At 41.9% G+C, this 18,215-nt stretch overlaps 1 protein-coding gene and 1 non-coding gene across 3 annotated transcripts; both read right to left on the bottom strand.

The window, feature by feature from the left end:
- Positions 1-13,395: 13,395 nt before the first annotated feature.
- RPL37 (ribosomal protein L37) lies at positions 13,396-17,886 on the bottom strand. 2 transcript variants are annotated; one of them, XR_012377597.1, is made up of 5 exons: positions 17,748-17,886; positions 16,950-17,085; positions 16,622-16,706; positions 15,233-15,368; positions 13,396-13,558 (listed from the first exon to the last, which is right to left on the bottom strand). XR_012377597.1 is itself a non-coding variant. In XM_025867350.2 (4 exons), exons 1-4 carry the CDS (start codon positions 17,748-17,750, stop codon positions 15,299-15,301), a joined length of 294 nt encoding a protein of 97 aa, XP_025723135.1. In that variant the 5' UTR covers positions 17,751-17,886; the 3' UTR covers positions 15,218-15,298. The 2 variants fall into 2 exon arrangements, 1 of the variants encoding a protein (XP_025723135.1); XM_025867350.2 differs by lacking the exon at positions 13,396-13,558 and having other exon boundaries at positions 15,218-15,368.
- LOC112820514 (small nucleolar RNA SNORD72) lies at positions 15,447-15,527 on the bottom strand. Its single transcript, XR_003207177.1, has one exon. It is a non-coding gene; the product is annotated as a small nucleolar RNA SNORD72 (small nucleolar RNA).
- Positions 17,887-18,215: the final 329 nt, after the last annotated feature.

Genomic DNA, 18,215 nt, shown 5'->3' with positions numbered 1-18,215 from the left:
AAAGAAAGAAAGAAAGAAAGAAAGAAAGAAAGAAAGAAAGAAAGAAAGAAAGAAAGAAAGAAAGAGAAAGAAAGAAAAAGAAAGAAGGAAAGAAGGAAGGAAGGAAGAAGAAAGGAAGGAAGGAAGGAAGGGAGGGAGGAAGGAAGGGAAAGAAACTTATCTATGGGAGCAGAATGGGGAGGGGAACTTATAGCTGGGCCATTTGAGGCCCTCTCAATAGTACCATATGTCAAGGCAACATGTAATATTGAGCCTTAATATTAGGCCTTACACCACAACCTTGCAAATGACTTTTTAAAATTTGCATCATTAAGGTTCACTTTCTGCTGTAAAGTTCTGTGGGTTTTGACAACTGTTCAATGCCATGTATCTACTATTATGGTATCAGAATATTTTCACCACCCTAAAAATCCCCTGTGCTCCACATATTCAACTCTGTCCTCTTTTTTCTGTCTCTATCATTTTGCCCTTTTCAGAATGTCACTTACTTGGAATCATACAGCATGGAGTCTTTTCAGACTGGCTCCTTTCCCTTAGCAATAACCATTTAAGGTTCATTTCTATCTTTTCTGTCACCCTTAAGTGGTTTTGAAATAAGGAAAATATACAATATTTAAAATTTTAAGATTGGTCTCCATTCTAAAATATTGTCTTCAGATACTTTAAAATATTCTATACTTGGGATGCCTGGGTGGCTCAGTCAATTAAGCATTGGCTCAGGTCATGATCCCAGGGTCCTGGGATCAAGTCCCACGTCAGGGTCCCTGCTCAGTGGGGAGTCTGCTTCTTCCTCTGTTGCTCCCCCTGCTTGTGCTCTCTCTCTCTCTCTGTCAAATAAATAAATAAATACAATCTTTTAAAAATAAAATAAAGTGGGGTGCCTGGGTGGCTCAGATGGTTGAGCGTCTGCCTTTGGCTCAGGTCATGATCCCAGTGTCCTGGGATCAAGCCCCACATCGGGCTCCTGGCTCGGCGGGGAGCCTGCTTCTCCCTCTCCCTCTGCCCCTCTCTCCCTGCTCATGCTTTCTCTCTCTCTCTCTCTGTGTATCTCTGTGTCTCAAATGAATAAATAAAATCTTAAAAAAATTTTTTTAAATAAAATTAAGTATTCTATACTTTTTAAAGGAATCTGATAATGGTACAGCTTTGCTAAAAGATATGTTAAATGTACCAAGAAGAGATTAGATAGATAGATAGATAGATAGATAGATAGATAGATAGATAGATAGATAGATACTCTGTTATTTAGCTTTGGTGGTTTCCTCAATAACTAAGTTATATAGGCAAGAAAAGAGTTAAATATCTGATTTTGTTTATGTTTCAGTAAAGAGTATTATTCCTTACACATGTTATCAGTACATGAAATTACTAATTTAATTCTCCCTTTCATTATATCTGTTATTTCTCTTACATAGAGTAAAACAATTAAATTCAAGTACATTATCAAATGTGTAGAACTTTTAATTTCAGAGATTAAGATGGTTTTGGTTTTATGTGGGAATTTTATTTTCTTTGTGTTAGGAATTTGTCCTAAATCTAGTATATTTTATTTTTACTGAAATGGTTCTAGATTGCTTGACTCTATTAAATTCTAACTTGGAGACTCTTCTAAGTGTCTTATTCAATTACATATATTATAATTGACCTTTAGTAGAAGACTTTGTTTTGTCTGGAACTAAAACTTTGTCATGTTTTTTACTTCTTTAGATTTCTATGTACTTGCCATAAATTCAACCCAAACTTTCTAACAATTGTATAAAATCTTTTCTCAACATTAAAATGCATGAGGTATATGATATGCAGTAGGTGTTCATACTTTGTCATATTTTTTACTTGCTTAGTTTTCTATGTGCTATTCCTCGATTCAACCCAATTCCTCAAATTGTCTAAAATCTCTTAAGACATTAAAACATGATATGCATTGGGCGCCTGGGTGGCTCAGTTGGTTGGGCGACTGCCTTCAGCTTGGGTTGTGATCCTGGAGTCCCGGGATCGAGTCCCACATCGGGTTCCCCGCTTGGCAGGGAGTCTGCTTTTCCCTCTGACCCTCCCCCCTCTGTGCTCTCTCTCTCTCAAATAGATAAATAAAATCTTTAAAAAAAACCAACATGATATGCATTATCAGTTTGATCTTCTTGCACATGACTCTCCTAGATCTTTCTTACCTTATTTGCCTTCTACACCTGTATCAGAGTTATCACCCGAGAATTTCCCCCTTCGCCATCTTCCTCAAGAGTCCCTTTACCTTTCTCCTGTGTTGGATTTATTATTTTGCGTATACCGTGGTTTCCCCTTTATTGCCCGTTTTTGCTTTTGTCTTCCCTGGTTTTGGTGAAACCTATCCCACCAGTAGCTTTATGAGAAAGGCTCAGGGAAGTGAATTTTAATAATTAAATAATTATTTAATCATTTAAGAGAGCTTATGTGTTTGAAAATGTCTTTATTCCACCTTTACACTTTGTAGTTTGGTTGGATATAGGGTTTTAAGTTGTAAAGAATTTCCTTGAGAATTTTGAAGGCATTGCTCCATTTCCTTATTTTTAAACAAGTATATTGAAGTGTGATTTACATTTAATAAAAGTCACCTTTAAAAAAAAAGATTTTATTTATTTGAGAGAGAGAGAGAGAATGAGCATGAGCGAGGGGTTGTGGGGGGAGAGGCAGAGGGAGAAGCAGATTCCTCGCTGAGCAGGGAGCCCAACATGGGGCTCCATTCCAGGACCCTGGGATCATGACCTTAGCTGAGGGCAGACACTTAACTTACTGAGCCACCCAGGCGCCCCTAAAAGTCACCCTTTTTTAAGGTATAGAATTCAATGAGTTTTGAAGAAAACATACTGTTGTGTAACCATCGCCACACTTAAAATATAGAATACCTCTACCACCCCATAAAGTTCCCTCATGCCCTTTTGATTTCTTTGATTTCTGTCCACATATTGTCTTTCCAGAATGATACACAAAGAAAATCATACAATACATAGACTTTTGCATCCAGCTTCTTTCACTTAGCCCAACCCTTTTGAAATTTATCCATCTTGTAGCATGTGTCAGTAGCTTCTTGCTTTTTTATCATTTAATAGTATCCCATTGTGTGGATATACCAAAATTTATTTCTCTATTCTCCAGTCATGGTGTTTGGGTTGGTTCAGTTCCTACAGCAGGAATAGCCTGCTATACACATTCACATACAAGTCTTTGCATTCCCATTTCTTTTGAATAAATATTCAAGAGTTAGATTGCTGGGGTTATATAGTTAAGTATATGTTTAACTTTATAAGAAACAGCAAACTTGTTTTTCAAAGTGGCTATACCATTTTGCATTTCCACCAGCAATGAACAAGCAATTCAGTTGTTCCTCATTAGCATTTAGTATTGTCAGTTTTCATTTGCTTTTTATTTTAGCCACTCTAGTAGATATATAGTGCTATGTCATTGTGGTTTTAATGTGCATTTCCCTGATGACTGATGTTGACCATCTTTTCATATGTTTATTTGTCATGCACATGTATTCTTTGGTGAACTATCTGTTTGAATTTTCTGCCCATTTAAAAAATGGGAAACTTATTTTTTTTAAAGATTTATTTATTTGACAGAGAGAGAGACAGCGAGAGCAGGGACACAAGCAGGGGGAGTGGGAGAGGGAGAAGCAGGCTTCCCGCTGAGCAGGGAGCCCAATGTGGGGCTTGGTCCCAGGACCCCGGGATCATGACCTGAGCCAAAGGCAGACGCTTAATGACTACTGAGCCACCCAGGGGCCCCTGGAAACTTATTTTTTAATTATTAACTTCTTCTAAATACAAGTAATTAATCATATATGTTTTGCATATATTTTCTTCAAGTTGTGTCTTATCTTTTTATCTTTTTTAATTATTCTTTTTGGAGAACAGAAATGCTTAGTTTTGATGAAGTCCAATTTACCAATTTTTCTTTTATAGGTTGTGTTTTTTATATCATATCTAAGGAAACTTTGCCTAACCCAAGTTCACAAAGATTTTTTCCTGTTTTTTTATAGAATTTTCCTGTTTTTTCATATAGTTTTAGGTTTTACATTTACACCTTTGATGCATCTTGATTTCATATTACAAGGTAAGGTTTGAGATTCTTTTTATTTAAAAAAAATTTTTTTAGCATATGGATGTCCAGTTTTTCCATGACCATTTGCTGAAAGACTATTCTTTCTCCGTTGAATTACCTTGGCACCTCTGTAAGAAATCAATTACCAAATATTTGTGGACTCTGTTATGTTCCACTTATTTATGTCTGTCTTTGACTATTGTAGCTTTATAGTAAGGTTTTATTCCATTGTAAGAATGCACCATAATTTATTTAACTCAACTTCTACTTAGGGGAGTTAGGGGTTTTTTTTTTAATATATATTATAAATAACGCAACAACAAACGCCCACAGGCATAGAATTTTGTGCCTTTGTCATAGTGCTTGGGTAGTATACACGCTTCAAGTTGGGAATGTTAGATCGGTGTTCCTGCACACTTTTCCCTAGTAATTGTGTCTACTTTAAGGTCCAGATCCACTTGGGTGGCCTTAGAATGTAATTAACTAGTCTATCTTGGCTGTGTTCCAACGCACTGCATCTGATCTTAAATGGTCTTTCAACCTACTAGCTCTGTGTTAAAGCAAGGATATCCTGCTTTCTTCTTTGGTTAGTTCATGAGCTGTGGCTAGGTGCTTTCTCAAGAACACAAAGATAAGAATGCCCTTTCAGGGGTGCCTGGATGGCTCAGTCAGTTAAGTGTCTGCCTCCGGCTTGGGTCATGATCCCAGGGTCCTAGGATCAAGCCCTGCATTGGGCTCTTTGGTCAGTGGCAAATCTGCTTCTCTCTCTCTTGCAAATAAATAAATAAAATCTTAAAAAAAAAATGCTCTTTCAGAGTTAAAGAAAGTGTTTTTTTTCTTTTTCTTTTTTTTAAAGATTTTATTTGCCAGAGAGAGAAAGCGAGGGAGAGAGCGTGAGAGTACAAGTAGGGGGAGTGGCAGGCAGAGGGAGAAGCAGTCTCCCTGCCAAGCAAGAAGCCTGATGCGGGACTTGGTCCCAGGACCCTGGGATCATGACCTGAACTGAAAGCAGACACTTAACCGACTGAGCCACCCAGGCCTCCCAAGAAAGTATTTTTCAAGACTTCCAGAGCATTCTGCCTCTTTGACAGTTATATTTTTGATTAGTTGGCAAGCCAATTTTCGAACAATTTTTAATTATCTGTGAGTGGGTTAATCAGTTTGCTGATTAACCATGGAGGCAGGTGAAGTATGTGGTGAGGTGGAGAAATTGAGTATAGAGAATGTATGACCTTGAGGTTGAACCTGAACTCATGTGGTAGGCATCTCAGGATCATGTCTTCCCTGCTGCCTCTGCCTTTGAACTGAATCTTCACCAAGTAGCTGTAGATCCTCAATCAGAAATAATTCCCAAATGGATAAACTTACCCCTACCTGGATAATAAGAATTGACGTCATTTTGTTTAAACATGACTTGGGCTTATCCATGACCACTTTCCTTTTTTCCCGTCTTGGTTCACTGATGTATCCCCAATGCCTAGATCAGTGCCTGGCACAAAGACAGTGTTCAGTTTACCTTTGTAGACAGAATGTTGTTAAAAACAAATTTATTGGATATATCATCATCTTGGTTACTCGGTTGATAGAAGATTTACCTGATAAGCCTCCTCATTGTTCTGATCAAATCAAATTTCTGAGCCCACAGTGCTATAGAGTTTATAGCATATAGCATAGATCATTGACTGTGGTGGATTCACCAAGATACATGTTGTCTTTACAGAGTTCTGTCTTTCTGCTATTATCAAAGTGTGATACCCCTTATCCAGGAATGATACCTACATAGTAATAATGAACATGACCATTTATCAAACTCTTACCATGTGCCAGGTACGGTGCTGGTACCTTATATGTACTATCTTATTTTGTTCTCATAGCAACACTTTGCAACAAACATTGAGGTAGGTACAACTTTTTGCCATTTTACAGGTAAAAAGCTGGGCTTAATTAACTTAAAAGCTAGTAACTTTTGTTTTGATTTTACCCATTTATTTTACATGGTAGATGCAGCACTCTTTTTGATTAAGACTTTACCAAATTAAAAAAAAAAACAAATGATCACTCAATCCCAAAATGCTAAACTTGTCGTTGAGGTTCATGCTACCCAGTAGGGTAACCCCTAGACACACGAAGCTATTGAGCATTTGAAATGTGACGTCTGAACTGAAATGTGCTGAAAGTGTAAAATACACACTGTATTTTGAAGACTTGGTCTGGAAAAGAACGAAAAATATCTCCAGTTTTATACCGATGACATGGTAAATGATGTTGGACATATTTTTTAAAGAATATTAAAATTAGTTTCACTTTTTTTTATGTGTTTTAGAGTAAACTCACACCCAACATGGGGCTTGAATTCATGACTTTGAGATCGAGTCACATGCTCTACTGACTGAGCCAGCCAGGTGCCCCTTTTTTTTACATTTTTAAATGTGGCAGCTAGAAAATTTAAAACTCCATGTGTGGTTTGCCTTTGTGGTTCACATTATATTCCTGTTAGACAATGATTGTCTAGCATATTTTACAGACACTTATATTGGCCAACTCAGCACAAATTTTACTCAGGTTGAATCTGACAAAGAGCTCTAAGCTGGGGGCACCCTGGCTGGCTCAGTTGGTAGAGCATGTGACTCCTGATCTTGGGGTTGTGAGTTCGAGCCACATGTTGGGTGTAGAGATGACTTAGAAATAAAATGATTCTTGGTAAACACCAGAGAGAGGCCTAGGATTTCTGCAGTCAGGCTCCTGCACTGACCACAGAGGTCGAGTGCCCAGAAGCTTCCCTCAGAGGCCCTCCAGGCAGTTTCACGGCAGAAGGCCATCGGGCAGTGCACCTCCCCGTGAATGGCTTTCCCAGCAGCATCCCCCTGGGCTTTCCAGCCAAGTCCCAGCAGCAAGACCCTTCAACATCCAGGGTGCTATGCTTCATCTTCTCACATACCTGGATCTCAACTCCAGGGGTAGGGAGGCCTTTTCCTTTGGTGCTGTATCTCAGCTTCGAGGGGTAGTGGCTGCTCCTTATTTCACCCTTCCTATAGAGTTCTCTTTCATTTTTACTATTTAATCCCTCATTACCCCAATCCCTTCCATTAAATGATTACTGTTCATATTACTGTGTGATTTCTGCCTCACTGAAGCCTGATACACCAACTATTTTTACTGGATGTTTATATTTTATACTCTGCATGTTATTTCTGTTATTTATGTAATAAACCACCACATTTTAGTACAGTAAGTGAAGTTTTATTTTGCAAATACTGAAGGCCTATCTGTGCTTGCATCTACATAGATTTTAGTATACTCTAAACTCATGACATTGAAAAAAATCCAGAAGGGAGAATGTGTGGGATACTGCTTTTAAACCTACCTATAATCTATTCAGACTTTAAAAGTTATCTCCTTAATGCATATGAAATGTATTAAAAAAATTTATAAACTGTTCAAAAATTTAACTATTGAGGATTTTACTCTATAATGTATTCTCTCACAGCACTTTTCTGGGAGGGAGTGGATCAGGAAAGAGCAGATTTGCTCTGATCAAGATTGGGGAAAATGGCTTGCTATTACCTTTTAAACGAGCTAACCTAACGCTAAAATTATGTATGTGAATAGTATCTTAGATGTCTGTACTTTATGACATATGATTAGCCCTGTGGCTCCACATGCAGGCCACAGATGTGTAAGGATTCCATTTAATGAAGACAAATTTTCTACAAAAGTAGCCTTACGTTGTGCACTGTCTTTTTAAAGGAATGCATTCTAATAACACGGTTGTCGGAATTTTTATTACCAAAGAAAATACGTACCTTTAGTAAATAATCTCTGTGCCTTAGTTTTTTCCTCTCCAAAATAGAGAAGTTACATTATGCCACCTCAAGTCTCCTGCAACTGGAAAAGCACAGTGCCCTGACGTGCTGCCTCACAGGGCTATGTTCCCAGAGGTTTCTTTCCCCGGAGCCATCCCTAATTGGACAGGTCTTCTGAGGCTTCCCGCTTCCTGTCTCCTCTCCTGGGGAGCTGCTTCTTCTCGGAGGGCTGCTCCTCTGTGACACAGGGACCATAAACAGTTTCCGCCCTGACTATGCCTTCTCCATTCTGAGGTGGCTGAATCATATGCCACCCCTCCCTTCCTCTCATTTGCCCAAGATAGTTTGTTTCTGAAATAGTACCATTTGCCACCTGGCATAATATCATTTGCTTCCTCCTCAGCTACCCTGACCATCTCTACTCTAACTTGGGGAAGCTGGACCTTTCTCCTCCAATACCATTTTACCAGTTGTCTTTTTTTTTTTTTTTTTTTTAAGACTTTTCCTCTAAAGGACTTATTTTCTCTATATAACACTCAGGAGTTCAGATCACTTTAAGCATTTTTAAGGGCAAACCAAATACTCTGTACATTCACTAGGTGTTTATTTACAGAGCTATATAAATATAACACTCTATCAGAATAGGACTTTTCTTGCCTCAGGGAACTACCAAAACGAGACATACATTCCATACCCCCCAACAATATATCCGAAAACCTGGTCATAGCTCTTAGAATCCTTAGATCAACGACAGAAGAGGGGTACAAGGGAGAGACTGGCAAAGGGATTCCTTTGAAGGGAGTTTTAAGTATTTAATCCAACCTTCTTGGAAAAGGGGCTTGCTACCTTCTGGCAAGGAACCTTCAAAGGCACCGGAGAGCTTTGCAATGTGTTTCCTGCAGCTGTTTTGGCAGCGTGCCAGGAGAGGCCTGCGGCACTTCAGAATTTGGTCAGGTCAGCAACGAGGCAATGTTTCCTGTGGACCACATGGGGGCCACCCAGGAAAAGAGAGCGCATGGGATAGTTATGGATCCTGCCAGCGGGGCCCGCAGAGGGACAGAAAACCCTAGGAGAAAGAGGCTGGGTACTAGGGGCTAGGAGGGTCACAAAAGCCGATTTTGAACTGAGATGGGAGCCACAGGAAACGGATCTGAGTAGGGCGTCTCCAGACGTAACCCAAGGGCCCGGGACAGGTCAGCTTAGTCCTCGACAGGTCCAGGCGACGAGCAGAACTGCGGCTGACCGGAGACGCCAGGGGAGGAAGGTGAGGCCAGAGGGGCCGTACCTCCTCCACGGCTAGCTTCCGGCTAAGGGAGTCCAAGCCGGAGAAGGGAGGTAAGGTGACGTCATCTTTGAAGTTTGACTTGTTACATAGGATTGGACATTTCACTCATTGAAATAAAACTGTTCTGCAACTAATCACGGCTGGAAGTTTTTTTTTTTTTTCTTTTTTTTTATTATCTATGAGTGCTCTAAAAACACATGGGCCAGACCAAGTCTTCATCCTGGGGCACTGGAGTATATTCCCAATGTATAAAAAAAGGACACAAAAATAAAGTTATGTTTTTATCTCAATCCACATACCACGCCTACTCTACAAGCCACTTGCACACACAGGAACCATTTTTTCATTGGAATTTTCCTTGACAAAACATCCCTCTACCTTACTGTACAAGGAAATTTTTATTTCAGATTCCATTCGGCCAGGGGCGGGGGTGGGGAGAGAGTCTTAACCAGGCTCCATGCCTGGTACAGAGCCCCAGGTGGGGCTCAATCTCACCACCCTGAGATCATGACCTGAGCTGAATCAAGGGTGGACACTTAACCGACTGAGCCCCCCAGGGGTCCCACTTTTTTTTTAGAGAGAGCACGAGCAGGGGAAGCAGGAGAGGAAGAAGCAGGCTCCCCACCAGCAGGGAGCCCAACACGGGGCTCGATCCCACGACCCTGAGATCATGACCTGAGCTGAAGGCAGATGCCCAGCCACCCAAGTGCCCCTTTTTAAAAAAAAGTTTTATTTATGTATTAAGTAATCTCTATACCCAACATGGGGCTTGAACTTACAACCCAAAGATCAAGAGTCACATGCTCTACCAACTGAGCCAGCTAGGTACCGTTACTTTGCTTTTCTTACATGAATATACAGTATTACAAAATTTCAGCTAATTACAGCCTAAGCTAAATTTTGCAACCAACCCAGAACTCAAAAAAGGCCGAGTATCTGCCTGAATGACTGTTGTCTTTGCAGGGGTGGCTCCTATCATTTAGCTTTCTTAACTACCTTTCTAAAGAAGGGTCCTCTACCCCCCACATTCTCTATCACATTTACAGCATTTATCACTACCTGAAATTGCTTACTTGTTCCAGTCACCCTCCAACACACACACACACACACACACACACACACACACACACACACACACACACACACGAGCGTATGTACACCCAACTGAAACCTGTCAGAGCAGGGTCCTTTGTCATTTTCCACCTATCTCCAAGACCTGGACCTGCTTCTGGCACACAGAGGTCACTGAACAGGTATTTGATTCAGGAGAAACGGCACTGTATCATCAATAGAAATGAAAGGAAACCATAGAATTTCCAGGTAACCTTCCCAAAGCATCTTTTTTAAACTTTCCATTCCTCATTGCCTGACCTTTGCTGAATCCTTAGAAAACTCACTTTATTCTCAATTCTCTACTGAAATAAAGCTTATGGAAAGTAAACACTAACCCAAATTTTGCCAAATCTGGAAGTCTTTATTTTTAAAGATTTTGTTTGAGAGTGTGTGTGCACACGAGGCGGGGGAAGGGGCAGAAGCAGACCCCCCGCTGAGCAGAGACCCTGACTCAGGGCTCCACTCAGGACCCCGGGATCATGACCTGAGCCAAAGGCAGACACTCAACCTGCCTGAGCCACCCAGGCGCCCCTGGAAGTCTTTATTTTTAAAATCTTCGTTTTCAAAAAACAAACCAAACCAAAAAAAACCCTTCATTTTTCCTGACCACAGCCAGGTGATTGAGTGCCCCCTCAATCTTTCTTTCTTTGTACGACTCAACTGTCCTAGTTCATGGGCTAATTAATTCTGCAACCACTGGAGTCAACTGTCCACTTCAACTGCGTGTTTTTGTTTCCACTGCACCTCCAACATGGCCTGCCACATAGTAGGTACGTTACCAGGCACATTGTATGTTGAATAAATGAATGAACCACTCTCTCTGGTCTGTGGACATCTCCCCAAATCTTTCTTTGAGCCTCTCTACATTGTCTTTTTTCCTTGAGTTTGTATAGTTTCAAACAGCTTCAACTATCAAGGATGGCTACTGAAGTTCCTCAGTCAAGAAACTGTATCCTCTTCTCTCACCACCATTTCTAAATGCCCCTAGGTCTCACCATCACCTCTTATCTGTGTAAATTATCTTCCCCATTCTAACCCTTAAAAACACTTTCCCAACTCTCTGTTCACTACTTCCAGTGTAGAGCTCCAGCCCCGCCTTCTGCTCCAACTGCCACCAGGTTTACTCAATTCTTCCGGAATACTTCCTTGTGATGTCCCACAGGCATTGCAACAAAACCAACTTTAGTATTTCCCCCTCTTGCCTCCACTCTACTCTACTCCATCTCAGTGAAATGCACAAACCACCTCTTGCCCTGGTCAGAACCCTATCATCCAAGACCCCTATCTTCTTGGTAATATTTTTGCACATATGACCTCATGGAATCCTCACACAGGCCATGTTACAGAAGGAAACAGGAGGCTTAGAAGCTCCCTTCGACTCAAATTTCAGGTATTCTCATTAAAGAACTTCCCAATACAGCCAGCCCCACTGCCTCAGTCCATATCCTCATGATTTTCACATAAACTTCAGAACCTGCTGCCTGATCTTCCAGCTTCAGTGACATCCAAATCACCACCTTCTACACTTATCTTGCTAGTGAAAACAAATCATGCCACTGCAGGGTTGGAACCTTCAATGATTTATTACCTTCAGGCTAAAGTCCAAACTCCTTAGCTATGGTACTCAAAACCTTTCATGATTTGTTCAGCTTACCCCTCCAGATGCTTCTCTTGCCAACCCTCTCCCTTTTTCCTGACCTGATAAACGACAGGATGTGTGATTAAAGAGCCAGGTAAACAATACATGAGACATGAAGCACTCAATTATTTCTGGATCTCATTTTGGCAACACACTGGTGATACTCAACTGGTCCTGAGTACCCTCTGCCCAAGAAACACAAATTTCTCAGCAGTTCAGTATGGGTAACAGCTACCTGAGTGGGTCAGGTGTACCTTTTACTGTCTTAATATACGTAGGACATCTTTTGTCAGATTGGGATCCACTGCCCAAACCTCAACCAATGCTCAGGACATCATCAGATACATCAGACAAGACACGAACTTTCTGCAATCTACGACTCATCTGAATCCACCTGTTTGCTCTCTATTCTAAATGTGCCAACCCAGTCCCATCTCTTTCCCATTGCTTCTCCCTGGGCCTTAAAATCAATTTAACTGAGCAGGGTGGTTTCATTTGGTCCATGAGCTTTCTATGATCTGCAAGGATAATTACCGTAGCACCAGAGTAATTTTCCAAATTTATTCTATTCTAAGGGCCTCAGGCACTGGCAGATGAAGTCAGCTTACCTTACACTCAATAAACACAGGCCTTTGGGCGCCTGGGTGGCTCAGTTTGGTTGAGCGACTGCCTTTGGCTCAGGTCGTGATCCTGGAGTCCTGGGATCGAGTCCCACAACAGGCTCCCTGCTTGGCAGGGAGTCTGCTTCTCCCTCTGACCCTCTTCCCTCCCTCTCGTGCTCTCTTTCTCTCTCTCAAATAAATAAATAAAATCTTTTAAATAAATAAATAAATAAACATACACAGGCCTTTGTTAATGCATCACTGCCCACCTGGCCCCTCACCCTTTGCACCAATGCTTTTCCTGGCCCAGAATTCATAATTTCACAGGTATTCAGGTCAGTGCCCATTTGCCCCACAGCCTACTATTTATTCCATACTGGCCAATACCTAGCTTAGTGGGTCCCTCCACTGCTCAGGAACCATTAGTGACACTGAAAGATTTCAGAAAGATGTTGACAGCAAATCAGATTATTTCAATTCTCTCAAGTACAGCTGAGCCTGAACAATGCAGGTGTTGGGGGTACCAACACCCCATGTAGTCAAAAATGCACGTGTAAGTTTCAACTCTCCAAAATCTTAGTCTGTTGATTATAAGCTTTACTGGTTAACAGTCAACACACATTGTATATATATATTATACATTGTACTCTTACAATAAAGGTAGATAAAACATTAAACTCAGGGCGCCTGGGTGGCTCAGATGGTTAAGCGTCTGCCTTCGGCTCAGGTCATGATCCCAGACTGCTGGGATCGGGTCCCGCATCGGGCTTCCTGCTCCTTGGGAGCCTGCTTCTCCCTCTGCCTCTCTCTCTCTGTCTCTCATGAATAAATCAAATTAAAAAAAAAAACAAAAACCAAGAAACGTTAAACTCAGTAAAGTTTATAGTTAACTGTACTGCAGTTATTGAAAACTCACAATTCAGGGGCGCCTGGGTGGCTCAGTCATTACTCAGGGTCCTGGGATCGAGCCCCACATTGGGATCCCTGCTCACACTCTCCCTGCTTGTGTTCCCTCTCGCTTTGTCTGTCAAATAACTAAAATCTTAAAAAAAAAAAATACCAATGTGTGTTGTTCAAAGGCCACCTGCATATTAAAATTGCCATTTTTCAATTTCATTAACTCGACTCTAATTACTTTAGGTTGTGACTATGGTAAAAGCAACTTCACTTCCTTACTATTGACTGTGCTCACAAGCCCATAAAGTTACCATCAACCCTCCAGTTTGCCAGTGAGCAGAGGCACGTAAGTTAGTAAAATCACACTAACAAATGGCAACCAGACTCCAGGAACCAGGCTCTAACAATACATCCCTGGAGCAGAGATGTCACTCTAGGCTCACACCGGGAAGTCCAATGTGTTTAGATGAGCTGGGGCTCCCCCAAGTGAATGTAAGCTGTGATCTTAAGGATGAGTTAGAAGCTAAAGAAAAAAAGCAGGGCAGCACCTGGGTCGCTCAATCGTTAAACACCCCACTCTTGATTTTGGCTCAGGTCACGATCTTGGTCTTGAGATCACTCAGCAGGGTGTGTGCTTGAGATTCTTTCCCTCTGCCCCTACCCGTTCTCACACCTGTGCTTGGTCTCTCAAATAAATGGATCTTAAAAAAAAAAAAAAGGCAGGAAAGCAGGACTTAGCTAGTTATCTTGGGAAAGCATTGCAGGGTGCAGTAAAGGTAAGGTTGGCAAGGCACTGAAGATCATGAAAATCCTTTACAGGTCAGGTTGTGATCAATGGGAAGCCGCAAATTACTCAGTACTTGGCCACTTTCTTAACACTTGTGCTCCACTTAATCTCTGTTCTCTCACTCAGTGGGTCTGTGTTGGCCTTGTCTCCTCATTGCAAAATACTGGCAATAAACCACCAGAACTGGGAAAGCATGGCGAAAAATTTCAGAGTCCTTTAACACAGAAAAATCAATGATCAATTGGTTGACGGTTAAAAAAAACTCTACTGGGGACCTATTTATCATTGCCTTTCATCTACAAATGTTAAGTTTATATATTTGGCTTTCCTTTACTCTGTACTCAATCCACTGCATTTGCATGTGGCCCAACTTTCTCTTAATCCATCCCACTCAAGGGTTTTTGACTCACACCTAGCAAGTAGCTTCAAATACTCAGCTGGCCACCTACATCACACACAAGCCTATATGCTAGATACCAAGCAAGCATTTTGGAGACTAGAATGAATTAAGATCACCTTTCCGAAAACAACTCATTCAATCACTATCCTTCATGTTCTCACTGGTCTCCAAACCCTATCAGGTAAGACTGATGACCACCCCCCAAAGTCATTAGACTGTAACAGATGAGTATTACTAAAAGTGGTTATGCTTTTTCATTTACTTTTTTTTTTTAAGTTTTACTCAAGTCTCTACACCCCACACGGGGCTCAAACTCGACACTGCAATCAAGAGTTCCATGCTCCTCCAACTGAGCCAGCCAGATGCCCCTACTCTTAACATCTTAAAACACCCATATGTATCACGAGCTCTGCTGTGCTAACTCATACTGCATTCCTTCTATCGTTTTCTAGTGTTACGTGCTTGAAGGAGTCCTGGAATTCTGCTTGTTTCTTATCCTCCTAAGCAGTATCACAACCCAGTTCAAAAGGTAGTGCTCCAGAACAGTCACTTAACGAGTAAATCTAAATATTAAGCTGTCCCATCCCCAATCCCATGGCAATTCACTGATACTACAAGGCTATTAAAAATACCTTAGCACACCAGGTATTTTTTTTTTTAAACCAGAACGTTTATTGTGTGACTAATCGTTGAAATCCTTAAGATGAACTGGATGCTGCAACAGCTGCCCTCTTGGGCTTAGGTGTTGTTCCTTCACGGAATCCATGCCTGCATCGTATTAAAAATGAAAACCAGTTACTTCAGCAACAATGTATACATTTCAATTTTTATTAATAGATTTAAATGAGCTTATCTCAGTTATATGCTGAAATCAGTATCAAATTCATATGTTCAGACATTTATTTCTACAACCATCATCGATAAGCTACAATATTTACTTTCTTCTGCTTCAAGATACCTGTTTTAAACATACAGTTAACTGCAGTTGGAAAAAAGGTCAAGAATTTGGTTGTCCCGATCACCAGGCCAGTACTTCTCTCCTGCTTGTGTTGAGAGACCCATTTCTGAAAATGGGTCCCTAGGTTAGCAGGCAGAGACCCTAAGTACTTTTCTTTAATCGAGGCAAAACAAGGAGCATGTTTAATCGCGGACATTTTCTAAACTGCTTAACTACGCTTTACATTTTAAGTCATTTATTATACACACACATCCTAAGGAGAAAGGGTACTGTTACCCCACTTTTAAAGGTTAGTCTGCCTTCAGTTCATGCTAACTCCTACATTACATAGCAGCCTACTCACTACAAGCCCACACGATTGTATTATGCTTTCAAGTGCAAAGAAGGTCTCCTCAGCACACAAACACATCTAAGGGTGTTGTGTTTACAAAGCCCCAAAATGCCTGGTGATCTTTTAGAGCTAGAAAATCTGGAATTGAGGGGGCAAAGGCCAGGGATTCTGCTAAGTATCACACAGCACAGGACAGTCTACCCAACAAAGAATTATCTTAGTTGAGACCTAAATAACTGACACCTTAAAAGACACTGTTAAAATGCAGTTTCTCTGTAAGCTGGGGCTGAAATTCTCCATCTCTAACAACTCTAAAGCCTGACTTTAAGACAGTAAGATCTCTTTCTATACAAATGCAGTAACTATGATGGTTTTCTACAGCAGATTTGCACAAAGCCACATTAAGTGAAGGCCCAATCCCAGACCTCATTCACCACTATTGTCTTGACAAATTTTGGTGAGAAAATGAGGTGTAACCTATCCCTAAGAATTATTATTACATTTTAGGATGTCTAGCTCGAACCGCACTCCAGACATTTATTTATACTGTTGCTCATTGAGAGATTAACAAAATCCAGATTAACTGATCTGAAGGTTACAGTGGCAGCAGAAAAAAATACCTTCCAACACTTCATCCCCACTAACCAACGTAGTATCCTTATTTTACAGCAGATAAAGGAGGTTCTTCTCCAAGCTCACAACCAATTACGATGAAAACACAAAAAACTGTACCTGAATCTGCGGTATACAATTTTTAGGTGCCTCATTCGACCGGTCCCAGTGGTGTTTCGTCTTTTAGCCTTGGCACTCCAGTTATCTGAAACACAAATTCAGGTAAGGTTCTGATTCTCCCCACATACGTTATGGGCACCGTTGGTCAACATACGTAAAGACTGCCTTCCTTGTTTTTTTAAATCCACTTCATCGGTATACAGATGCACTTTTACGTTAAGTACCAACTAATGTCCCAAGCCATGCCCACTTTGCTACATCGCAACCAAGAGACTACTGACATCCATCCCAACACCTGACACAGTCGCCCGAAACACATTCCACTTACACTTTCTCTTGCGCTTGGCAGGATAGCCGCATTTGCCACAGGTGGACTTCTGAAGGTGGTAGGCCTTCGAGCCACAGCGGCGGCACAACGTGTGCGTCTTATTGCGACGCTTTCCAAACGATGACGTCCCCTTCGTCTGCAAAGGGGAGGAACAATTTTGAGATCTAGTGATTTCTGTACATATCCCGACGTTTTCAGGAAAAGAAATCACTAAGATTTAAAGACAATTATACAGAGAAGCTTAAAGACAATCTAGGGCTGAAACCGTGGCGGAACTTCCTAATTTCTTAAATGCAAAGTCAGAGACCACTACCAGCATTTCACGGTATCTAAAGTCTTCTGCAGGGGTTGCTTTGTTTTGAAATCGGCTACATTCTTTAAAGGAGAGAGAGAGAAAGAAGACAAGCCGCAAGACGAAATAACGTGGTGGTTTTCCTACCTACCCCGACCCCCAAACCTAAGAGCTCCTGCCAGGCCTCAACAATGAACTTTTTTGCTTACAGAGCCAAACACTCCCAGACCACGCTTCTTCCTTCAGTTCTCATCCGAGGGCAACGCTTCTCCAAAGATCAAAAGAAAACAAGGAAGCTACAGTGGCTCCTGCTCCACGGCTGTAGACTCAGCATCCACAGACACAGTTAGGAGCCACTCTTCTGGCTCTTGAGGTCCACCGCATGCCCCTTTCCTGCCCACCCGCTCCCTCTGTCAGCAACCTTGCCGACCCCCTAAGGATGGCAGGGAGCGCGACGCAGAGAACGAGGATGGAAGGCGATTCCGAGAACCACTGGAAACACTCACCATCTTGTTTCCGCGGCCAACCCCAAAGAGGCCGGAAGAGGCGGAACTTCCGCTATATCGTGCTCAGAAGCTTCCGCCCAGGGAAGTACTTCCGGCAGGGCGCGGTGCACCGTTCTCAAACGTCCGTAGCCGCAGTGGGGGTGGTCTAAAGGAGGACGCAGAGCAAGACAGGGCCAATAGGGGTTTCGGCGCTCCGCCGGCGGGAGGCCTCACGGCTTCCTGGCGTCGGAACCGGCGTGTTTTCGCCGGACCCGCCATGGCCGAGAATTGCCTCGATGCCAGAACTCGGTTCTTTGTGCGGATGCTCCTGCTCTCTCGCCTCCTCGCGTTCTCGGATTTGTGGCCATATCGCGGATTTCGGTCCCCGAGCTGGTGGGGAACCTGGGGGTATCTCCGCGCTCTTGGCGTGGAGGGTTCCGGATGGGACCGGGATTCCGATCTGGGAGAAACTGGCTTCTCCAGATCCTT

The sequence above is a fragment of the Callorhinus ursinus genome, unplaced genomic scaffold (genome assembly GCF_003265705.2).
Source record: "Callorhinus ursinus isolate GAN/ISIS: 27379988/994484 unplaced genomic scaffold, GSC_fseal_2.0 scaffold3, whole genome shotgun sequence".
Classification (NCBI taxonomy): Eukaryota; Metazoa; Chordata; class Mammalia; order Carnivora; family Otariidae; genus Callorhinus; species Callorhinus ursinus.
The sequence above is the reverse complement of the archived record's forward strand: the minus strand, read 5'-3'. Positions and strand labels throughout refer to the sequence as shown.